Source organism: Orycteropus afer, unplaced genomic scaffold (assembly GCF_000298275.1).
Source record: "Orycteropus afer afer isolate SDZICR_OR568_19922 unplaced genomic scaffold, OryAfe1.0 scaffold00003, whole genome shotgun sequence".
Classification (NCBI taxonomy): Eukaryota; Metazoa; Chordata; class Mammalia; order Tubulidentata; family Orycteropodidae; genus Orycteropus; species Orycteropus afer.
Genome location: NW_006921590.1, coordinates 16678764 through 16704735, shown reverse-complemented (window position 1 = coordinate 16704735; position 25972 = coordinate 16678764). Strand labels below are relative to the sequence as shown.

At 40.5% G+C, this 25972-nt stretch overlaps 1 protein-coding gene across 1 annotated transcript in view; it reads left to right on the top strand.

The window, feature by feature from the left end:
- Positions 1–25972, top strand: part of KAT2B (lysine acetyltransferase 2B) — a 125782-nt gene that overhangs the window by 42192 nt on the left and 57618 nt on the right. The window contains exons 3-4 of the mRNA XM_007936540.2: positions 2798–2924; positions 20098–20243. Coding sequence (XP_007934731.2) covers positions 2798–2924; positions 20098–20243 — 273 coding nt within the window. The remainder of the gene's footprint in view (positions 1–2797; positions 2925–20097; positions 20244–25972) is intronic.

The window sequence follows — 25972 nt, the reverse complement described above, 5'->3', positions numbered from 1 at the left end:
TCTGTGTCTGTGTTAATTGGTTTCCCTTTTCTTTGTTGAAGAGGGTCTGTGCAATCCTTCTGCCTAGTCCGCCATCTTGCCGGAACTCCCTATATATTCATTTTTATTTATCTAAACAAAGACTCTTTAGGAAAGGATAGATGCATCAGACTAACTGCTCAGAAAAGCCATAGGAAACCCTGGAAGTAGCTATTCCTCTATTAGGTGAGGAGTGTTGCATAATCAGGGTGGTTTCCTTCAGCCCTAGAAGATTGTAGGGATGCTTTGTTGGGTTTGCGTTCTCATGAGAGTGCTCTTCGAGGCTGTGGCTTCAGAGACATTTCCAATCTTGGAAGAGGTGTATGGCTCATTGCAGAGAATTTCAAGACTGAGTTCAGCCTGATAACAGATCAGTAGTGGTTATCTTTGGAAGCTCCGGTGGCATAGTGCCTAAGGCATTTGACTGTTAACGAGAAGGCTGGCAGTTCAAACCCACCACTCACTCCTCTGAAGGAAGATTGCACAATCTACTTCTGTAGTGATACCACTCAGAAACCCAAGGAGGGATTGCTATGAGTTGGATCTGACTCGACGACAGTGAGTTTGGTTTGGTTTGGTGAGGGATTATCTTTGGGTCCTGCCTGATGGCTGCCCAAATGAGGGTCACTTGTGTTAATCACTGAGGGTTGTAGGTATTACTCACCGCCGTCAAGTCAGATCCGACTCATAGCGACCCCTCCTTGGGTTTCCGAGGTGGTATCACTACAGAAGTAGATTACCCAATCTTCCTTCCGAGGAGTGGCTGGTGGGTTTGAACCACCAGCCTTATGGTTAACAGTCAAATGTCTTAGGCACTACTTCACCAGAGCTCCTAGAATTGCTGAAGTAATGTCCTTTTCTCATCCCTACTTCTTCCATCCCTATTGGCAGCTGAGGAACCAGTCAGACCGGGGTTTTCCAGATTCACAGGGCCTGTTGAAATGAACTCATCTTCAAAAGCAGATTTTTACTGACTTTTCTTACCTTGCCAATTATTTATTCTTTCTTTTCTTACTCTCCTATATATACAAACACTTCAGAAACTGCTCATATCTTGGAGAATTTTATATATGAGTTTGAGGCAGCAGCTACTCTGTAATTTTCTGCAAATTAGACTTCTAACTTCAGCCATCTGGGACACAGGAGAAAAAAAAAAAAAAAAGCCAAAGGAGAAAGAAAAAACCTCTTTGGGCACAAAGGATCTAACACAAAGCCAAGCACAAAAATCTATGTGCTTTGTTTTATAGATCAATGCTGTCCAGTGGAAATGTAATATAAGCCACATGGGTTGTTTTAAATGTTCTGTTAAAAATAAATAAGTAAAAATAAACAAGGTGAAATTAATTTTAATAATATCTTTTAGTCACCCAGTATATCCCAATAGTATTGTTCTGACATGTAATCAGTATAAAAGTTATGAGTGAGATAATATTTTGTTTTGTTTTGTTTTTAGCTCTCATGAAATCTGGTGCTGGTGTGTTACATCTACAGCACATTTCAAGTTGGACTATTGTCATTTCAAGTGCTCAGTAGCCACATGTGGGTACAGACAGCCATGTTGAAAATAAAAGAACCCCCCAGGTCCTCACCCAGAATAAATCATGTAAATGAGTCAGTACGTGTTGTTCTATTTTATGTTTTGGTTTCCCACTCACAGCTGATTTGAAGAAATAAATAGCAAGAGTGATAGAGTGGTAAAGGATAGCAGAGAAGAGGTGGAAGAATTTTCACTGGCTGGGACCATACTTTGCAAGCACAGCAGCCTTCCACACTGTACCGTCTCCTGGAAGCACACTGTGGGGTTGGGGTTTTTGTTGTTCGCTGCTGTTGAGCTTGCCCAAGTCATGGTAGCATCATGCGCAATGAATCACTACACTTCCTGGGTCTTGCATTGCCCTTATTATTGATTGTGGACCAGTCTGTTATGGTCATTAGGGTTTTCATTTGCTGATTTTTGGAAGTAGATTGCCAGGCCTTTTTTCCTAGTCTGTCTTAGTCTGGCAGGTAACCTTGTATAATTGCTGTCTTTCCATGCTTATCTTCTATTTCATGACCCAAGTTACCACAAAAGGCATTTAGGTGTCTAAGGAGGCAGGGTAGTATGAAGACTATGTGGAAGAAATAAAGGAAGATTTCCTATCAAGTGTTGCTCAAATAATATGATCTAGTACGTGAATCCAGACAATGATGGAAATCCCAGACTTCATGATGAAGTCTTCACATTTTTAAAGCTGGGAGCCCACAAATGAGTTGAGGAGCCTCCAGTGAACCTTCAGCTGGGCATGATCCATGTCATGTCCCTGAGACTGTTAATTCTTTTAATTTAGCTGGTTTCCCTCTTTGTCCATTGGGCAGAATTGCAGCTGGAGCCTTGGAGTCTGCAAGGCTCAATCTTGGCGTAGGCCCAGGCCGTGATTGTGGGCCCTCAGGACTCTGGTTTTTTGCTTTGGGAAGCTTTCCTGATGTACTGCCCTGGAGCTGACCACTGCATGGACACCAGCTTGGGGCTGTGGTATAAAGTGTGGTTCAGCTTTCTGAGCTGTACCATACAAAGTCAGCCCACAGAAGAACAAAAGACAAAGAACAAAACCACCCAAATCAACCAGCAACTCCCCCTCCCCCCTGGGCATTTCTCTGTTCTTGATTCTTGTGCATTTATACAAAACTTACAAAGTCAGCAGGGGGTAGCTATCGTGCCACTAGTGTGTATTGTTCTCGTGTAAAACAATCAGTCCATGCCTGTTACATAATTTTGTCTCTCTTTTTATTCTTTTCTCAGGCCGAGGAGTCTTGTAAATGTAATGGCTGGAAAAACCCCAACCCCTCTCCTACTCCCCCTAGGGCTGACCTGCAGCAAATAATTGTCAGTCTAACGGAATCCTGTCGGAGTTGTAGCCATGCCCTAGGTAAGTTTCTAAATCTTGGTAATTCTGACTTCACTGTGGCCTGTGAGTGCAAATGAGTTCCATGGATGACCAAACTTGAATGCTATTTATCTCTATATGAGGCAGAAAACAAATGAGTCTGCCCCATCTCATGAATTTGGTAGGGGGCGCTTTGTGTTAGAGACAGAACTTAGACTGTTTGTGTCCTCTCTTTCATCTTTTCCTTCTTTGCCCTTGAGCTAGGTTGCCAAATTGGATGCAAAATGACAACTGAGCTAGTTAGAATAATGTGTGACGTGTCCTGGTTTATTCTGGTGGAGGCCCTGAGGGTCTTTGACCCCAGGGTTGAAACTTTGAACAACTGGTTCTTTCTTCAGTTATTATTTTCCCATCCTCTGAATCTTCTGGAGTATTTCATTTTATCGTCATATTCCTTAATTTCCTGTATCTGGTAGCCCTTTCTTAATCAGAGTTGTTCTTCATTGTGTTTGGTGAATGTTTATTTGCAGTTTTGCCTTTCAACTTTCTTATCTGTCCCTATAAAATAATCATTGTCAATATGGCAGCATAGGACACTGAAGCAGTTACTCAACAAGACTGTATTAATAGGTGGTTCAGTGTGCTAATTTTTGTTTGAGCATTGAAAAAAAAAAAAACGTTGAAATCATCTTTGAGTAGATTAAAATTAATAGGGAAATAGTTATCCCTAGATATTAAAGTTCCAGGCACAAAGAGCCTGGGAATAGTATTCTTACTTTCCTGCCTCTGTTATCCAGTCTCCTGAAGAATGTTTATAAGTCCAGTTTACGGTCCAGTATTGCAAGCGTGTAGCACTGGGCATAATATTGTCACTAAAGTCCTTGGCTATTTCTATCTACCATTTCTAAGTTGGTGACTTCTTTTTGGCATCATCTTTCTCTTGAACTTCCTGCTGATATCAAATGGTGTAGCGTCAGCCTCCAAGGTTAGCATGGTGTTGGGTCCAGTCTGAAGTTTTTATTTTATTCTCAGCTGGAAAATATTATAATACAAAAGATCAAAAAAGTAGATAATGTGATCTCTCCAACAAGTTACTGCAAAAGAGCAATGTGAAAAAGGAAAATACTAGAAAACACTTCAGGAGAGATCTTATGAAGGAAACCTAATTACATCACTTGTGTTGCTTGAGCTGTTGTCTAAAATAATGTAGACTCTGATTTTTAAAGTAACCAGTGGAAAGATTCCAGAGATTACAGCATTGGCTTTGCTTACAATTTACCTTTTCCACAATGGATCTGGGAATGAGTGCCCTTTAGAATTGCCTCAGGAAATATGATGCGATAAAAGCTCAAGAACTCTTTAAGCACTGTATTTGGACTGTATTTGGTATTGATTGGGAAATCCTGTTATTGTACACTGCTTAACATTTAAAAACAGGGTCTTCTTTCTTTGGCGAAAGACACTTCCATAGGATTGTTGTGAGGTTTAAATGAGATAATGTGTATAAAAATTTTAGAATCATACCTTGCATATAATGTTCACTACATTGATGTAATAAGCAGTTGTTGCTGTTAGCAGTAGTATCAAAACAATATCAAGGCACTTTCATGTCAAACAACAGATATGAATTCTGTCTAATTTAGATAGGAAAACAGTGTTTGTGACAAAGGTACTAATAGCTCTCACAAACTGGAAAAGAAGGGAAAACAAGATTTCCACGAGATCCAGAGATGCAGGAATCCATGGGTCTCCTGTCCAGGACTCTGCTACTGGATGATTCAGCTCCAGCTGTTTCTGTCTAAGCCAGTATTGCTTTAGGATTCAAGTCCCCAGAGTAGGGCATCTGGTTGTCTTAGTGCCTGCCATGCACTCGACCCTGAGTTTTGTCTTCAGACAACTAACTGTATGGAAGGGGTCATTCCCAAATGCAGGGATGCCGATTGGATGAGAACAATTAGTCCATTCTGATTATAATCCATTTTGTTAGTTTGGATAATACAATATTTATATTAATATATATGGACAGGAAGAAAGTCTGGATTGACTTACTGACAGTGATTTTCTCAGGGTATTAGGGTTATAGGTGTTTAAAAAATTTATCTCCCTCCCTCTTTCCCTCTCTCCCCCTTTTTTCCATCTGTTCTCTTAAAATTGAAATGTCTGCATATTTCTTGGAATTGTTGCTGAAATGCCATGGCTTATTTATTGGACTCAGTATCATGGCTCTAGAAAATCTTTTTCTGCAGGTTATGCTTCCTTTCTTTCCCCTTTCCCACTTAAAAAAAAATTCTTATGGAAAATTTCATCACATGTGATGATAGAATAGTTCAATATTACATTGTACCCATCACCCAGCTTTAACAGTTATTAACACTTAGCAATTTTGTTTTTTCTTCCTCTTCCTTTTTTTTTTTTTTCCATGCCAGGATATTTTAAGCAAGTTCCAGCCATCATTTCATGGAAATTAGTTCTTAACTTTTACCAACAAAGTAGAGGTTGGGGTGTAGGGAATTCTATGTCTGGAATCATGCAAGCCCAAATTCTCAAATACATTTTAATTTGTGTACACTCTTTCCTGTGTTCACAAAGCAGCTATTAATTCAGTCACCAGTAATCACATCAGTGTGTCAATGTATAATGTTCTTGGACATGTTGAAACAAAACATTCTCTAAGGCTTATAAATCAAGGTGCTGTCCACTCTATTGATTGGATTCTTTTTGGTTCCACTTAAACATGTTCTTTTGACGGTGAGCTCTGGTTTCATGTGGTCTCCTGAGGGTACTTTCCTCCCTAGCCTCCTTGGTCTGCCATAATTTGATACTTTTCTGTGTCTTGTGGACATAAAACACAGGAGTGAGGTAGTCTGGTAAAGTGGGAAGAACATACATTAGGAATTAGGAAATAAGAATTCTTGGCCTGGCTCAGCAGTATACCCAGTCCCATTACCTCTTTGCAGCTCAGTACCTTCATCCACAGAATGAAGTGATTGGTACAGACCTGCGCTGTCCAATACTGGAGGCACTAACCACAAGCAGCTAATAACCGCTTGAAATGTGTCTATTTTACGTTGAAATGTGTTGTAAGTATAACATATACACAAGATTTTGAAAACTTAATAGCTCATGAATAATTTTTTTTCATTGTTTACATGTTGAAATAATATTTTGGATATATTGGGTTAAATAAAATGAATCATTAAAAGTCTTTTTACCTTTCTAGAATGTTACTACTAGATAAAATTACACGCATGGCTTATAGAATTGACTCATGTGACATATTTAATATTCCTATTGGATAGTGCTAGCCTAGAACATTCTAACCCATTTTCTGAACTTATTTGATATCTGAAATTGGTGCAAATTAAATTTACAAAAATCTGGCAAAAGGTACTAACACAAGGGCTTCAGTTGGCCCAAACATTTCTCCTTATTTTTATATTAATAGAAATGCTTATTTGAGGGGAGGGAATGCTGTTAGATAGATAGAGATAAATATTGATTTGGGTGAAGAGAAGGGCAATGTACCAAATGTGAGTGACCAATATGGCAGCATTGAGGATGAGAAAGACATAGAGAGTTACATGGGCAGTACAACAACAAATATGAACCCTTTTGCATATACAGTACTGAGTTGTCAGTGAAAGCAAACATGGGTATAGGGACGGATAGATAGATGAACAAGCTAAACAATTAGGTATGTCTAAATGGAGAGTGTATCCAAGATCCTATATAGGGTTGGCAGACAATGGGCCTATAAGTTCATGTGAATGATCAGAATTCCCAGGTGTATAGTAGAGCTGACAAGGGGCAAGGTTATGGTCATTACTTGGTCACAGCCAGCTACCCAGAGGGACCGAGTAGTTGATCCTGCGGGCTTGGGACCATGGTCGCAGGGGACATCAAGCTCAATTGGCATAACATACTATACAAAACATTATTCCACCTACTACTTTGGCGAGTAGCGACTGGGACCTTAAAAGCTAGGAGGCTGCCATCTAGATGCAACAACGGGTCTCTCCTCGTCAAGAAGAAAGAAGAAAACCAAAATTAATGGAAACAATCAGTCCTAGCGACTGGTACACCATCCGATCTGTAACCTATACAACTATGAGACCAGAAGAACTAGATGGTGCCCAGCTACCACTGCCATCCACTTGGAAGGAATGTAGGAGATCCTGCATAAAGAGGGAGAACAATGTGGAACAAAACTCAAAATCATTTGGAGGCAAAAAAAAAAAAAAAAGAAGAAGGTGGGGATGAGGTTTGCTGGTCCAATAGAGCCTGGTGTAACCACTGAGACTATGGCCCCTAGCTGCCCTTCAGGTCTGGAATTGAACCCACATCTGTGGTTTCCAACCAAACACAGTACAGGCATGTGAGTTAAACATTTACCTCAAGTAGACACACACCCTGGAGAGAACAATGATGGGAGAAGGAAGGGATGCTTATGTATAGGGAGATAGCTCAGGGTGCAGAAGAGTATGAAGGGATGGACACTGGGAGGAGGTAACTATGGGGAGGAAGTGGGAAGGGAGCTGTTGCATTGTAAATTTTGGTCAATGACATGAGACAGAGTATATATGAACTGCTGTATGAAAAGTGAATTTACTCTGTAAATCTTCACCCAAATCCTAATAAAAAGAAAAAGAAAAAAAAAAAGAAAAAAAAAAAGAAATGCTTATTTGAGGATTGCTTTCTTAAATAACAAGAAGCTCTGGTGGTGCAGTGGTTAAGGCATTTGACTGCTAACCAAAAGGTTGGTGGTTCGAACCCACCAGCTACTCCATGGAAGACAGATAAGGCAGTCTGCCTCCATAAAGATTTATAGCCTTGACAACCCTATGGGGGTTGCTATGAGTTGGAATCTACTTGATGGCTGTGAGTTTGGTTTGGCTTTGGTTCTTAAATAGCAACCTGTTTCTATGACAAGGGAAAAAGGAAACAAACCATTGTGACCAAAACACCACTGGAATTTCTGTTATTTTGGAGCCCAATGCTCTGAACTTTGCCAGAATATACTGATTATTAAATTTCATGAAAGTTTTTTATTATTTTTTAATGCCATCAGCTTTTTCATATATATATATGAAATTATAAAATTAGTATTTTTCACACAGTAGTGGAAACTGGAAATTTTTTGTTTCTGTGTTTACCTCTGCTTGCCTGCTTATCTATGGTAGAAGCTTTCCAAGAAAAATTAAGAATTAGCATTAACAATTATACTTGAATACTATGAAGTATTTTTTTCCTGGGCTATTTCACACATTTGAATCACTTAGGAAAATCATTAGATCTAACACATTTTCTTTGGGCTTACTACATTTTCATAGGCCTCCACCATTGGTGTGGTAATGCCTAAGGCATTTGATTGCTAACCAGAAGGCTGCCGGTTCAAACACAGAATCACTCCTTAGAAGGAAGATTGCGCAATCTACTTCCAAAGTGATACTGCCTCAGAAACCCAAGGAGGGGTCGCTATGAATCGGGTCTGACTTGATGGCGTGGTATTTGGTTTGGTTTTTTGGTTTCAGTTCCCTTTAAGGAGCCCTGGTGCACGGTGGCTAAGAGCTCGGCTGCTAACCAAAGGTTGGCACTTCTTACCTGCAGGCTTCCATGGGAGAAAGTTGTGGCAGTATGCTGTAAGATTTCAGGCTTAGAAACCCTATGGGCAGTTTTACTCTGTCCTATTGGGTTGCTATGAGTCAGAATTGACTCCGTGTCAACTGGTTTGATTTTTGGCAGTTCCCATTTATGAATATACTGTGCAGATGCAGAAAGACAAATATGGCACAGCCACTTGAAGCAGAGAATCGTATTCTTGGTTGGGTGCCCACTATTGGCCAATGCAGACTTTTAGATGTAGATTTCAGTGTTTGTCAGGAGCTATGTTCCTGATACAGCAAGAGTTAAGGGGATAAAACTGGTTATTTTTTCCCTTTTCCCTGCTCATTTGATAGATGTTACTTCTCCCTTCTTGCCTCCGGCCATGAAGTCCTGCTGATTCTCTCTCCACGTGCCACCCCTTAGCATTGCTTGAAGTTGGCCTTTTTCTCTCTATTCCTTGCTCGCCATCTGTGCAACACCTGGAGTCTCTATTGCCACTCTTGCATACCTGTCTTCCCAAGAACCAAAAAACCAAACCAGACTCACTGCCATTAAGTTGGTTCCGACTCACAGTGACCACCATTGGGTTTCTGAGGCTGTAAATCTTTACAGAAGTAGATCGCCCCATCTTCTGTCCATGGAGTGGCTGGTGGGTTTGAACCACTGACCTTCTGGTTAGCAGCCAGATGTCTTATCCACTACACCACTAGAGCTCCAGTGCTTCACAAGAAAGTAGTGATTAAATCTGATCACATGCCCCTTTGAGCTTTTGGTTAGCTGCAGAATGAAGTTTGAACTTCAGTGCAGCATACAGGATTATTCAGGCCTCTACCTCCTAACGTTTTCTACCCAACCAACCTCAGTGTATTTTAGCTTGACTTCTCTAGACCTTTGCAGAGAGAATCAAGGCCTTCTTGGAACTTTATTGCAATGTTCCTTCTTGTATTACTATAATTATTTATATCTTTGTTGATTGTCTATGCTGGATTGAGAGTCAGGACTAATTTTCTCTCTATTGGTAGTTGCTGTAGAGTTAGTTCCACCTTGTGGTGACCCCATGGGTGCAGAGTAGAACTGCCCCATAGGGTTGTCAAAACTCTGACCTTTCCAAATCAAATTGACAGACCTATCTTCTGAGACACCTCTGGATGGGTTCGAACTGCTGACTTTTCAATTAGTAGTTGAATGCTTAACCATTGCGCACCCAGGGGCTCTGACTCTTCTCTACTTCCTTATATATTTAGTTCCCTGGGCATAATTGAACTCATTCCTTCATTGTAAGTGTTCATTAAGTTCAGTAATAATGAAAAGATGGCTATTGGGCACATGAAATGTGGCTAGCTTGAATTGAAATTTGCTGGAAATGTAATATGCACACTAGTTTTGAAGATTTACTATGACAGAAGAATATAAAGTATTACTAACTTTTATATTTATTGTTGTTATGTGCTGTCAATTTGGACCCAACTCATAGTGACCCCTCCTTGGGTTTCTGAGGCGGTATCACTACAGAAATAGATTGCCCAACCTTCCTTCCAAGGAGTGGCTGATGGGTTTGCACTGCCAGCCTTCTGACTAGCAGTCAAGTGCCTTAGGCACTAAGCTACCAGCATTGGGGGAAAGCTTCCAGGCACTTGAGTCTTTCTAATGATAATACTTAGTATGAATTAGGTTAAATAAAATATTAAAATCAATTTCTCCTATTTCTTTTTACTATTATTACATGTGACTACCCAGCCACTATTGTCACGTTGATTCCAACTTGTAGCAACCCTATAGGACAGGGTAGAACTGTCTGTAGTGTTTCCAAGTCTGTAGATCTTTATGGAAGCATACTGCCACATCTTTCTCCTGGAGAGCAGCTAGCTGCGGAATAATCAAATTTACACATGTGGTTTGCATTATATTTCTATTGGCTTGCACTCGTCTGAAGAGCCCTCGATCTTCTTTTTCTTCACTCCATACCTGAGACTCAGAAGATGAAACTACTTTAAAATTATAAGCCTTCCTCACATTAGTGAATCCAACAGGATTCATTGAGGTCATTAATTTTATCTTTTCTGGTCTTGACCTCCAATTCCAATGAACATGATCGGAGTAGCCTACAAATCCTGTGGACCCTGGGCCGTTTGTTTTCCAGTCCAGAGGAGCAGAAACATATTAGCTGCCTGCCCACTGACTGCCCGTACATAGAGGTGGGGTCTGTCAGGATTGCAAGCCTGTCTTAAAGAGAAGTGCAGGCCTTGTTACATGGAGTGGGAGCTTAGTGAGGTTCACAGCACACAGTGACAGGGCACTTCCTGTTCCCATGAAGGCAACAGCTGCACCGTGATTCTTGGCAGCAGGCTTTTGGCAAGTTGTTCTGGCACCCTGGGTATTTGCAAGTTAGACACAGCACTGAGAAATGTCAAGATACACCTTCCTGGAGGAATGTAAAGGAAGCAGAGCTTCCCCTAGGCCTTGGACTCTCACAGTCCCTCCTCTTCCCCCTGCCTTCCACACACAATGGACATGGGGTGGATGGAGGGACACTGAGGCAGACCAGGAGAATGAGCTTTTCCTTAAGTCACGAGTTGCCCAATCTTGGATAATTATGTCAGTGCTTTTTAACAGTCTCTTGGAGGACAATTTAAAATATGGCCAGGGTCTTTACATTTGATTACGAAATTCCAGATGAAATAAAGATTTTTAAAAATTTTTATTTGGAAATAAATTTGAATTTACAGAAGAGTCACAAGAATAGTAACAAAGAATATCCCATAGATCCTTTATTCAGATTTATCTCTTGATAGCATTTTGCCTCATTTGCCTTTTAATTTGCATATATTATGTATACATGTGTGAGTATATGTATGTATATATAGACACTTTTTCTCAGAACCATATGAAAGTTGGACATACACTGTGGCCCTTCACACTAATTATTTCAGAGTACATTTTGTAAAATAAGGATAGTCTTATATAACCTCCATTACCGTCTTGAGTAAATTTAAGACTAATGTAACACTTTACTGTACTATTTATATTCCAATTTAATTAGTTGACCTAAGAATGACCTTTATAACATATTTTCCTTTCCCCTAAGAATCCCATCTAGAATCATATATATGTTTGTCATGTCTCTTTAGTCTCCTTTACTCTGGAACAGTTCCTCAGTCTATTTTTGTCTTATATGACATTGACATTTTTGTGAAGGAATGTTTTAAGTTTTTTAAACAAACCCGTTACAGAGTTAGGGGAAAATATATTTTGTCATCTTTTGGCTGTAGGAAAGACCTTTGCAAGGATGACCTTAAAGAAATGCCAAACATAGATTTCACTTTATAAAACATTTAAAATTTCTATATAACCAAATCACACCAATCAAACAAATAGAAGTCCCAACAAAATACAGGAGCATTTGTGATGAATATGACAGACTAAAGTTTAGTACATAAAGCTCTTTCAAGGCAGAAGGAAAAAGACCAACCTCCTAAAAAAGGAGGCAAAGAACATGAGTAGGTGGTGCACAAAAGAACAACTACAAATGGCCAGTAACATGAAAGCAAACAACATCAGGGTATTTCAGTGAATACAAATCAAGACAGTGGGATACCCTCATTCATCTTCAAAAGATTGATTAAGTTACAAACAATGATTCTCCACTGTAGACAAGAGTGAGGAAAAGTGTATTTTCCCACACAGCTGATAGAGAATACATTGATTAAACATTGTAGGAAGGTTGGTACATTAAGGAGCATATTGAAGAAAAAATAAAAGTCAAACCTATTTCTGTTAAGTTGATTTTGACTCATAGTGACCCATTTTACAACAGAGTAGAATTGCCTCATAGGATTTCCAAGTCTATGAGTTAGAATCGACTCCACAGTAGTGGGTTTTGATCTTTATGGAAGCAGACTGTCACATCGTTCTCATACAGAGTGGCTGGTGGGTTCAAACTGCTGACCTTTGATTTACCACCGAGCACTTTGACCACTACACGAAACTTGAAGGAACCATGGTTGGACAGTGGTTAAGTATTTAGCTGCTAACCTAAAGGTTAGGAGTTCAAGCCCCGTGGGAGAAAGATGTGGCCATCTGTTCCTATGAAGATTACACCCAAGGAAACCTTACAGGGCAGTTATATTCTGTCGTATGGGGTCATTATGAGTTGGAATTGACTTGATGGTACCCAACAACAACATCTTTTTAAGAAAATATGCCATTAGATAATTGAAGATGGCCTATTTGCATAACAAAGTTTCTTTATAAGATATCAAGACAAGAGTTTCTTTCAATAATGAGTGATCTTTTTTGGTTTAGTGTGACTTGATTATCAATACAGTAAATAGTTTAGCTTTGTAGTTACAAGTGAAGTACACCTGGCTGTTGGCATGAGTTGGGGTTGATTGTGAGTAATTACTGGGGTAAGTTAAACAGGTCTAGTTCTGGGCAGCAGCCCCAATGCATCAGGAATAATTTATGGATTTGGTAGAGGAAAGTGGTTGTTTAGGAAGCCTACTGTGGCTGCAGAGAGAACAGTCTGAGGGCTATTTCAGTACTGTAGTCTTGTGATCATGAAGGCCATGAAGGTAGGAATATCAAATCAAAACTAAACTCACTGCCATCGAGTTGATTCTGACTCATAGTGACCCCCTTTTGGGTTTCCGAGGTGGTAAATCTTCATGGAAGTAGATTGCCCAATCTTCCTTCTGTGGAGTGGCTGCTGTAGGCACTATACCACCAGAGCTCCTTGAAGGTACGAATAGGACTAAGCAATGAAACTGGGAGAAGGTAAGGAAGCACACCTGAATCCAGTGGCTGATTAGATGTGGGGGATAAGAAAAAGGACAAGGGAGGAATGTATGTCGGGCTCCTTTGTAGAAATAGGGCTTGTTGGGGAGAAACGCCATTTGGAGGGAAGCCATGTGGTGTAGTGCCTAAGGCATTTGACCACTAAATAGAAGGCTGGCAGTTCAAACCCACCAGCCACTCCTTGGAAGGAAGAGTGAGCAATCTGCTTCTGTAGAGATAACACCTCGGAAACCCAAGGAGGGGTAGCTACGAGTTGGACCTGACTCAGTGGCAGTGAGTTAGGTTTTTGGTTTTGGTATGGGGAGTTCAGTCTTAGAGTGCAGTTCTCCATGATGATGGCACACCTGTGTTGTTGGGATAAGGAGATGTAAGGTGGGATGTGGGAAAGATTGGAGCTTGAGAAGGAGGTTAGCTGGTGATGTAGATTTGGTGAGAGTGAAAAACTGAGAGTTAGATGGACAGACACTGAGTTGGATAAGGACTAGAAAAAGGAGTCTTGACCAAAAGGGTGTCTTTTCAAACTACATTAGAGAGTCTGATAGCTAGGGAAGTTTAAATGACTATTTATGTAAAAACCAATTGCCTTTGAGTTGATCAGGTTGACTCAGACTCAGTGTGTCAGAATAGAACTGTAGGAGCTCTGGTGGCATAGTGCCTAAGGCATTTGACTGCTAACCAGAAGGCTGGCAGTTCAAACCCACCAGCCACTCCTCAAAAGGAAGATTGGGCAATCTACTTCCGCAGAGACACTGCCTCAGAAACCCAAGGAGGGGTCACTATGAGTTGGAACTGACTCGATGGCAGTGAGGTTTTCAATGGCTAATTTTTTGGAACTAGATCATCAGTCCTTTCTTCTAATTTGAACTCAAAACTCCAGTCATTCAGTTAGCAGCTGAATGCTGTAGCCATTTGTACCGCTAACGGATTCCTAAGTATTTATCCAGTGTAGTCATGACAATCCTTGTGTGACTGTCTTATCAGGGAAGTTTCTTTTTCATACCAACTGGTCCAGACCCTTTTTTTCTTCACATCTCTAGGATAACTTTAATCCTTTCTACTTTGGGTTATGGGAGCTCTGGTGGTGCACAGAGTATTGAGAGGAGACAATTGATTTCATTGTGAGCAAAGTCAGGGAGGCAAACATCCTCATGACTCACTTGTTAGGCATTTAAATTTTTGTCTAATATGCCCTTCAAAAGTGGTTCCAAACAGTGACTTTCAAACCTGAGCCTTCTGAAACTAGAAGCTTCCATTTCTGCTTCAGCCAGAGCAGTTCTTTCTAATTCCGATTAAGAATTCTTGTGAATTTTCGTGGCTTTTTTTTTTTAAAGAGCCATTTGTTTAAAAAGTAAATCTTGGTAAACTTTTCTGTGTAACTAAGTTAATGAATTAAACCCTGCACACCGAACAAAAAGAAGTCCTGGCATCTATGTCCATGAGTTAAGCCACTTTATGCTGGTACCATAACTGGAGGGTTTCATTTTATGGACAATCTAGAGTCTATATCATATTGTGTACTGATTGCTTTCATGGTCTTATTGTTGGAAGGAGTTGAAAACTTTATAAGGTAAACATTGCCTTTCACAAAATTATTTCTGTAAATTACTGACATGAACACATTTGACTTAGTTGTCTCCAGAATGAGGCCTGTCCTCCAAGGGCTTCAGCCTGACCTTGAGGAAAATTTTGCAGAGTCTTAAGAATAAAAATACCCAGCAAACGTTCCACCTAAAATGAAGTCTCATTTCTGGTATCTTGCAGAAAGTGATGAAGCCACATATCAGATCGTAGAACATAGAATAAGAGGAATGAACGGTGTATTTTTTTTTCTTTTGCATTTACACACACACACACACACACACAAATATTTGTGACTTTTCAGTGATGTAAACTATTTAGGTTCTTAGAAACAAACTAATTACTTCATTTTATTTGTTATATAAGAACACAGTGCTGGTGTTTTCAAGTTTTGTTTTCATCCACTAGATTTATTCAGCACTACTGAAGGCACACCAAGATTCCTTCCACTACTCTGACCTTTTACAAAGTGCACTGCAAAGTGCGCTGTTGGTGTGCACACTAGTGCCTGCTGTAGGTGTGTGCATCTGCTCGCACCCTTCCAATGGCTCATCCTCTTGGGATTTAATTCAGCTTTTCCATTACTTTTCTATGTTAAAAGAAATGAAGGGCTGTGTTCTCTCCCCTCTCCTTCCATCCCCTTATTCTGGATTCCTCCAGAACATTTGGATATTCTAACTTCTTGGCATTTACTCCTCTTAACTTTCCCTGAAAATACCATGGGTCAGAAATCTTAGTATGAGTTTCCCCCAGAAACTTACCTTCAGACAAGAATCTGAGTAAAATTAGTTTATTTGGGTTAAAGGTAAGAGAGTGGGGAACTGAGACAATGAGGAAAAGGTGGCCAGTAAAGTGTGAATTACTAAACCAGCTCCCACTATGAGAAAACCAGAAACCAAACCCACTGGCATCGAGTTGATTGTAACTCATAACAACCCCCATTGGCTTCCTGAGATGATAAATCTTTATGGAAGTAGATTGCTCCGTCTTGCTTCCATGGTGTGGCTGGTGAGTTGAACCGCCAGCCTTCTGGTTAGCAGTCAAATGCCTTAGGCACTGCACCACTAGTGCTCCTTCCCACTATGAGATACTGGTGCTTAATCCTGCGGGGAAATGTTGGGAGCCAGTGTAGAACCAACCACAGAGTAAACCTGGGAGGTGAGGGAGCTGGGGTATCTATACACTAATTTCTTTAGTAGTAGGGTGAAGGTTGCTCTTGAGGAGTGTGTGGGTGGTAGAACAGGTTCCAGTGGCAGTAAAAGCTCTTAGGTAACAAAATGGAGCTGTTGGGAGTTGGGAAATGTGCCTTGAAGCAGTAGGGGAGTGGGTGTGGGCAGGAAGCACGGGTAGCATACACTACCCTAGGCCTGTGATTGAGAATGACAAGAGCACCATTATCTCTGGATAGACTGGCCCATTCCCAACACCTAGCAGGTCTAATTAATAACCTTTAGTTCCATTACCCTTTAAAGAGGTAAAGAAAAGTCTTATCAGTCTTGCACATATTTCAGTCTTTATTTAAAAATTATCTCAAACATCTATGTGCACGCATTTCTAAGCTGGCCTTCCAAGAGCTACATACAACAGATTGGTGGTCTTCTTTCTTTCTTTTTTTTTTTTTTACTAATTTATGTTGTTGTTTTGAGACTATATACAGCAAAACATACACCAGTTCAGCAGTCTCTACCTGTGCAGTTCCATGACATTCATTACAATTTTTCAAGTTGTGCAAGCAAAACTCCTTTTCTGAGTTACTTCTGTCCCATTAACATAAATTCACTGCCCCTTAAGGTTCCTATCTAATCTTTTGAGCGGCTGTCAGTTTGGTCCTGTCTTAAAAGAGCATAATACTCAGTACAGACATTCTTCACTTAAGTTAAACTATTATTTAGCCACTCCACTGAAGGAAGACTGGGCAATCTACTTCCATAAAGATTTAGTGCCTCAGAAACCCCAAGGGGATTGCTATGAGTTGGAATTGACTTGGATTTTTTTGTTTGGTTGGTTTCAGAAGACTTCAGGGGATATATTTGGTTTAAGGCTTAAAGATGATTCCAGGACAGTAGTTGCAGGAGTTTATGCAACCTCCATAGCTCCAGAAAATCTAGATTCTGTGAGAATTTGAAATTCTATCCTGCATTTTAAGAGAATTGGTCTCGAGTTCTTGTTGTTGTTAGGTGCCTTCAAATAGATTCTGACTCATAGTGACCCCGTATGACAGGGTAGAGCTGCCCCATATGGTTTTCTAGGCTTTAATTTTTACCGGAGCAGTGCTGGCTTCCATTAAGTGGCAAATACAGTGACAGGTCCTGTGGATACAGAAAGGAAAGACATAATCCCTATTTAGAGGAGCTCCTGGGATAGTGGGTGATAATTGGATTATTGAGAGCCCTTTTCAAGTGAGAAGTGACATGAAATGAATCAGTTAATCAACAAAAATACATTGATTGCTTTAAAGTTTGTGAGTTCTTTGAGATTTGGGTCAAGCATTCTTAACTTTAAGTTCCTGGCTCTGTCTTGCTGTTGAGTGATGTTTGATGAAACATTATTCGATCTTTCTGAGCCTCAGTTTCTTTACCTATAGAATGGGATTACTGATACAAGTAGTCCCTGATTTACTACAAGGTTCTGTTCTGACAACTCTGTTGTAAGTTGGTTCTATAGAAATACTTTATGTTTTTCAGTTTTCATTATTATTGCCTTTTATTTATCAATACCTTTATAAATCTGATTTTTGTTTGTCTTTAGAGATTGAAAACATTACATATAAACTTATAGATATATTTTAACATTGTATTCAGTACAGAAGTAAATTGCCCAACCTTCCTCAGAAAGAAGGTTGGGCAATCTACTTCCGTAGTGATACTGCCTCAGAAATCCAAGGAGGGGTCGTTATGAGTTGGATCTGACTTGACAGCAGTGAGTTTGGTTTGGTTTGGTTTTTATTCAGTACGTATTACTAATGGTGTCGTTATTGTTATGTGCCATCGAGTCAGACCCAACTCATAGTAACCCCTCCTTGGGTTTCCGAGGTAGTATCAGTACGAAAGTAGATTGCCCAACCTTCCTTCCAAGGAGTGGCTGGTAGGTTTGAACTGCTAGCCTTCTGGTTAGCAGTCAAGTGCCTTAGGCAATATACTACCAGAGCTCCCATTACTAATGGTAGGATGTACAAAAACAAAGAAGACAGTCATAAATGTAGTCTGTCATAACTTGAATATAGGCAGTCCCTGGATTACAAATGAGTTCCTTTCCTAAATCTATCTTTAAGTTAAATTTGTACATAAATTGGAACAGGTAGGTATGGTTCATATCTAACAGGAGTCTTAGTATATAGTTTATAGTGTGCCTTCTGGACACAAAAAATATTAAAGAAACACTTCCACATACACTAAAACATCTTTACCATAATAATGTAGTAATAATAATGATAATGATACATGTTGCAAAGTTGTCGTTGTTGTTGTTGTTATGTGCCGTCGAGTCAAACCCGACTCATAGGGACCCCTCCTTGGGTTTCCGAGGCAGTATCACTACGGAAGTAGGATTGCCCAACCTTCCTTCCGAGGAGTGGCTGGTGGGTTTGAACCGCCAGCCGTCTGGTTAGCAGGCAAGTGTCTTAGCCACTATGCTACCAGAGCTCCCTGTTGCAAAGTAGTGCCTGTTATTATGAACCGTAGTATGTACCTCAAATTTTCAGTACCGGTGTCTGTTGCTTCATGTCCACGATACATTCTGTGAAATAGGACATTATGTAATGTGGATATTATGTTTAAAATCACATTAAAATCTTAAGGGAGCCTGCTTCCAGTCATTTTCATCACTGCTGCTAGTGCTTCTGGAGCTGCTGGCAGAGGCTGGAGGAATGAACAGCAGCAGTAGTGGCAGCTGAGAGAGTGGTGGTGGAAGCGTAGCGAGAGAAAGCAACTGGAGAGGATCAGCCCAGGTCCTTGCAGCCCCTGCTGTCGCTGCCCACCCTTCTTCTGTACAAAGCCCAAGAGCCTATGCCCAGAGTCATGTCTTTGCTTCCACTGCCTGGAGCCTACCCATGCACGGTCCAGTGCTACAAGAGTCTGGGGACATAATGAACAAAATGAAAACTGCTTTCTATTAAACAAACAAATTAATCACCCTTAAGGGACCATGGATGTACATGCAGTCAGACATTGCCCAAATGGACATTAAGCAATGCATATCTATATAACAGCCTTTATGGGGATTGTTTCATAACTATGGGTTGTCAAATCAGATGTCCATAACCCAGAGACTGCCTGCATATTGTTAGTTGGGGATGACCTGTACCTACTTTATGGGATTGCTTGAGGATTAAATGTTGTAACCTTGAAAAATAGGTTGGATTTGGATAGGAGAACTGGTTTTAGAGGGAGAAGAAGGTCTGTGGTTAGAGCATTTAAACTATACTGAAAAATCACAACAAAAGGTGGAAAAGTGGGTTTGAGCCTTTGCTGTGAAAGACCTTGAATCTCAAGCTAAAAGGGCACTTAGACTTCGCTCCAGAGACAGTGAGGTTTCACATGTTTCAGCCAAAAAGGTTAAGGAAAAGTTATATTTATACTTTAATATTTATACTAATATAATATTTTGGGCAGACTGAGTGCTAAATCTCCAGGGACCTTGTTTTTTTTTTTAATACTACTGTACCCTATAAATCCTGGTTCCATCTACAGGATCACAAAACCTTCAGCATGGTACAGAATTTGCTTATATAGAGACAACTTAAGGAGCTCTGGTGGCATAGTGCCTAAGGCATTTGACTGCTAACCAGAAGGCTGGCAGTTCAAACCCACCAGCCACTCCTCGGAAGGAAGACTGGACAATCTAATTCCTGGTGATAATGCCTCAGAAACCCAAGGAGGAGTCACGATGAGTTGGATCCGACTCAACGGCAATGTGTTGCATTGTGTTGCATATGAGAACTTAACATTATCCCAACCAGACTTGATGCCACAAGGTCCTGCTCTTAAATATACATTATTAGAATACATGAGCCGCTGGCCCTTTTTCTTGGTATTGGATGGAGAGTATAAGGCTCAACAATGTACAGTCTCTTCATTATAGATTTTATGAGAAGACTTTGATCTCACAGGGTCTTAAAAACTTCTTTTTCCTCTTATTTACAATGGGGCTTAATGCATTGATGAGAATGTATTTTAAAATGGAGAACGTTCATGATTTCCAACTGACTTCTTACATATGTTCCTTTGATCTTTGTCTTCAGCTGCTCATGTTTCCCACCTGGAGAATGTGTCAGAGGAAGAAATGAACAGACTTCTGGGCATAGTGTTGGATGTGGAATATCTATTTACCTGTGTCCACAAAGAAGAAGATGCAGATACCAAACAAGTTTATTTCTACCTTTTTAAGGTAAGATTTTAAATGGCTTTCTTCTTTCTCTCATTGTCCAAATATGCTCTGTCTTCCTATGTCAGGCTCCCAGCTCATGATACATTTTACCCTCAGGGTTAGCTGAAGCATGTGTTTCTTCATGAAGGATTTTGAACACACCATTTTCCTTGAGAGACTTCATACTTATACATAAAGTGGAATCTCTCTATTTGCATATACTTACAGATTTCTTACCATCTACCCATCCATCCATCCATCCATCCATCCAATATTTATCTATTTCTTGCACAACTACTCCGTGCCTGGCAGTAATGTACGTAGAAGGGGATAGTGGAGCAGTGGGCAAAACAAAGTCTTTGTCCTTGTGGAGTTTAACTTTCAGTCGAAGAGGCAGACAATCAACGAGTAAATAACATGTTTGCAGGTGGTAATAAATGTGGTAAAAAACAAAAGAAGGTATTTTAGCTATCTAGTGCTGCTGTAACAGCAATACCACAAATGGGTGGCTTTAACAAACAGAAATTTATTTTCTCACAGTTTAAGAGGCTAGATGTCCGAATTCAGGATGCACATTCTAGGGGAAGGCTTTCTCTCTGTTGGCTCTGGGGAAAGGTCCTTGTCTCTCTGAGCTTCTGTTCCTGGGTGATCTTCATGTGGCTTGGAATCTATCTTCTCCTATCTCTGCTTGCTTGCTTGTTTAATCTCTTGTATCTCAAAAGAGATAGATTTAAGACACACCTACACTTGTTGTTGTTGTGTGCCGTCGAGTCGGCCCCGACTCATAGCGACCCCTCCTTGGGTTTCCGAGGCAGTATCACTACGGAAGTAGGATTGCCCAACCTTCCTTCCGAGGAGTGGCTGGTGGGTTTGAACCACCAGCCTTCTGGTTAGCAGTCAAGTGCTTTAGCCACTATGCTACCAGAGCTCCTACACTAATCCTGCCTAATTAACAAGACAAAGACAACCGTTTCCCAAATGGGATTATAAATACAAGCATACTCAAAAAACTCACTGCTATTGAGTCCATTTGGACTCATAGTGAATCCCACTGTATTCCCAAGACTGTAAATCTTTATGGAAACAGACTACCTCATCTTTCTTCTGTGGGGCAGCTGGTGAGTTTGAACCACTGACCTTTTGGTTAGTAGCCAAATGCTTTAACTACTGTACCACCAGAGCTCCTTAACTATAAATACAGAGATCAGAATTTACAACACATATTATTGGGGGACACAATTCAATCCATAACATAGAGTAAAGTGGAATGAGAATGGAAAGGATGGTGGTGAGTGGGAGGATACACTATTGAGGAAGGGCAGTTAGGAAAGGCCTCTTTCAGGAGATTTTAGATAAGCAGAAACCTGAATGAGAGATGGAGCCATCATTCTAGGCAGAGAGGATGACAAGCATCTAAGCTATGCACTGCGTGAGCTTGATGGGAATGTAGGCACAGCAAGGAAGCCAGTGTGGTAGAGCGTAGTGAGCAAAGGGAGGGAATGGAAGAGACACAGGAAGGTAGCACTAAGGCTTTATGTCTTATGCTTCAACTGGAAAAAAAAAAATGAATTTCTATATTGTTTTGGTGGGGGAGCTCTAGTAGCGAACTCTGACTGCTAACCAGAAGGCTGGCGGTTCAATCCCACCAGCCACTCCTCGGAAGGAAGATGGGGCAATCCACTTCCATAGTGATATTGCCTCAGAAACCCAAGGAGGGGTCGCTATGAGTCGGGTCCGACTTGAAGGCACATAACATATTGTTTTGGTATCTCACCCATGGTTTTCTATCTCGTGTTGACGCTAGTCACAAATTATTACTGCTGCTTCCAATAACTGCGTCTTCATGGTTCTACTTCAGCTCCATATGTGTCCATGTCCATTCCCTTCCTATCAATGTACATGTCCCCAAATGTTTGACTATAGTCAGCATTAACAGATGTGGGAGGAGGGCTGGTGGTGGGACTGCACAGAAATTCTCTAGATTGATAAAAATGGATTCATAAAGGAGTCTGCCAGAAGGAATGGTCAAGTGGAGGTTTTTTTTTTTAAATACACCTGTTATTGAGGCCATTGCTTATTAAGTTGTATGCTGTAACTCTTATGAAGAAAAAACAAAAAATAAAAAAAAACCAAACTCACTGCCATCAAGTTGTTTCCAACTCATAGTGACCCCAGTGGGTTTCTGAGGCTGTAAATCTTTACAGAAGCAGACTGCCTCATCTTCCTCCCATGGGGCAGCTGGTGGGTTCAAAGCACATACCATTGTGCCACCAAAAAAAAGAAAACCCCACTGCCATCAAGTCAATTTGGACTCATAGCAACCCCCATTTGCCTTTACTTGAAGGCAGTAAATCTTTAAGGAAGTAACCCATTGCCATCAAGTCAATCTTTAAGGAAGTACTTCGTCCAGTCTTCCTTCCTTCAGTGTGCCACCAGAGCTCCTTTATACATCAAAGGTAGCTAAATTTTTCTACTGAGTTTTCTCTTTTGCCTTGGCTACTAAGATTCTCAGTGTAAACTTTGCACCACATTCCTATGGCTCTTTTTTTAGTCTGAGTTTTTTTTTGATGTGTAATTTTCCCTTTCTATTAATGTCTCTCTTTTATTGCACTAATGGGGGATTTGGGGTGACTAGGGGACAGCAGTGGGAGGGAGAATTATATTTTAAAATTTTGGGTCAGATCTGACTCGTTGGCAGTGAGTTTGATTGATTTTGGAGTGTTAACTATTAAAAGATTAATAAGAGAGAGAGACAGAAACAGATGGAGGCAGAGAGACAGAACGAGAGAAAGAGAGGAGAGAGAGGGGGAGAGAGAGAGAGAGAGAGAGAGAGAATGATAATTAACAACTGAATTCCTCACCACCATTAGCAGGTACTAGACTAGTCCAGGTGACAACTTGTTGACTTGGCCTTCAGGGCTGAGTCATCCAGGTTGAACCCTGGCAGGTTCATACTATTTAGAGTTTCTTTGGAAAAAGAGCTTAGTTAGCGAAAATCAGCATCTGCATGACTGCAGCTATTATTTATCTTGGAACTAAGCTCCCTGGCAGTTCCCCCACCACCCTGCAGGAAGTGAAGGTAGTGTCAAGGTTTCCATCTAGTCTGCTCCTAGCCAACCAAGTAGGCCAGAAAGCACTGCTCTGCTTTAAAGCACAGTTTCTTTTCTTTCCTCCCTCAGCCTTAAATATCAGTGCAAGCAGATCTGCTTGTGGAAGCAAAATCCAGAATATTTAACATTATCTTTTCCTTCCTGCAAAAAAATTATTTGAATAAATAGCTTATAAATCATCTGTTGGTTAGCTTTCAAAGGACAGCTCCTATGCCTCATATAGGAGCTCTGGTAGCATAGTGCCTAAGGCACCCACCAGCCCATCCTCAGAAGGAAGGTTGGGCAATCTACTTCCGTAGTGATACCACCTGGGAAACCTAAGGAGGGGTCGTTATGAGTCGGGTCTGACTCCATGGCACATAACAACATGTCTCATATGTCTCAATACTTAAAGTTTGTTATAAATTTTAGTAGCATTTAAAAAAAAAATTGAAAAGAAACTCAGTGGAGAGCAGTTTCTTAAGGCTGAGGTATATTCTATTGTCGTTAGCTGCCATCAAGTTGATTCTGACTTCATGGCAACCTCACAGAGTAGAATTGATCCTTAGGGTTTTCTTGGCTGTAATCTTAATGGAAGCAAATGGCCAGACCTTATTTTCTACTGGATGAGTTCGAACTGCCAACGTTTAGGTTAGCAGTTGGGCACAAACTGTTTGTACCACCCAAGGACCTCGAGATATATCCTCGTGCCTACAACTGTGGCTCTGGAGTCTAACGGCCTGGGATTAAAATATAGCTCCATCACTTACTAAATGTGATCTTGGCCAAGTTGTTGTACCTCAGTTTCCTCATGAATAAATTGCAGACAACAATAGCAACTTCCTAAAAGTCTTTCTGAGTAATAAATGAGGTAATAGCTATAAAAAACCACAGAGTATCTGACATTCTTACTATCATCATTAAAAAAAATTTTTATATACCTACTTATGTAAGTTCCATCATTTTGCAGATGAGGAAATTGAAGTTCCACAGAGAGTACTTGACAAAGTAAGGATGCAAATGCCCACTGCTATTAACATTTTTTTTATATGCCCACTTTTCCTAGTTCCATCATTTTGTAGATGAAGAAACCCACAATGGGCCAAGTTCCTAAATGGTCTCATTTTAACTGGAAAAAAAGTTGTCAGGTGCTGTTGAGTTGGTTACAGCTCATAGCTACACCATGCACAACTGAACGAAACACTGCCCAGCACTGTGCCATCCTCACAACCAATCGTTGCTATGTTTGAGCTTGTTGCAGCCACTGTGTCAATCCATCTTGTTGAGGGTCTTCCACTTTTTCACTAACCCTCTACTTTACCAAGCATAATGTCCTTCTTCAGGTACTGATTCCTCCTAAAAACATGTCCAAAGTATGTAAAATGAACCTTGCCATTCACACTTCTATAGAAGTATTCTGGCTGTACTTCTTCCAAAACAGATTCCTTTGTTCTTCTGGCAGTCCATGGTGTATTCACATTCTTTGCCAACACTAAAACTCAAGGGTATTAATTTTTCTTGGGTCTTCCTCATTCATTGTATAGCTTTCACATGTATATGAAGCAATTGAAAATACAATGGCTTGGATCAGGCATGCCTTAGTGTTCAAAGTGACATCTTTGCTTTTTAACACTTTAAATAGGTCATTTATATTCAACACTTACAACCAATCTTTATATATCTTTAGAAACACATGCAATGACTTATCTTAATTACAAATTTATTTTTGTAAAGGTGAATGTAATATATTGAAAGGATCAACAAATACTCCAATGCTAGTCATTTATATACCACTCCTAGAAGAAGTTGAGGTCCTTGTAAGACACAACTCAGTAGTAACATATGGTCATGTTCAACTTTGAAAGTTCGTCCTTTTCAATTATTGTTTGAGAGAATAGTTGATATATCTTAGTTTCTGTTTAAAAGGCAATAAGTGGAAGAGGAAGGGATAGTTGTAGCTAAAATCAGTGCATGGCCATACTATACCTGGCCTACATGTGTTACAGAAGATTCAAGCAAAGGTTGAAGGTAAAGAAGTTCAGTATCAGGTTATTTTTAACTTGTGTCTTGGTAAGTGATTCTTTTCTCTCTGTTAGTTGCTCTTTGAGGACTTTAAATTCCAGTGGCAGGAATTAAGAGCAGTGTTTTTGTTTTGTGGGCATGAGATACCAGAACACTTGATGTGCATTCTACGGATGGAGAAGAAATGAAAAAAGACCATTTAACAGTGGAATTTGCCAATTGAGAGCCCTGCTGAATTCATTCTAAGTGATCCTGGCCCTAGATTATGGATACGATTTACAGCTGCCATAGGCAGCCCCTCCCCATCCTCTTTTCTGCAGTATGGACCTCAGCTTTTCAGGAGTTTAAGTAAGAACCCACCCCTCCGCCAGAGCTTCAGTACACCTGCACAGGCCTAGGTAGGAGTGTGCAGTGTGCAGGGTTGGAACCATACCTTTGAGTCAGTGGAAAGCCAGAAGCAAGAGAGAAAGGAGGGAGAAGTGAGTGCGATAGACATGCTTAGACCATTCCACATGAAAGGTGTCTTGTTCTTCTGAGTTCTGGTCATGCAAAAACGGCAAGGAGGCCACATGTTCTGACCTCCTCTAACCCTACAAGGGGAAGGCAGGATTACCAGCAGTAACCCAAGGCCTATTACTG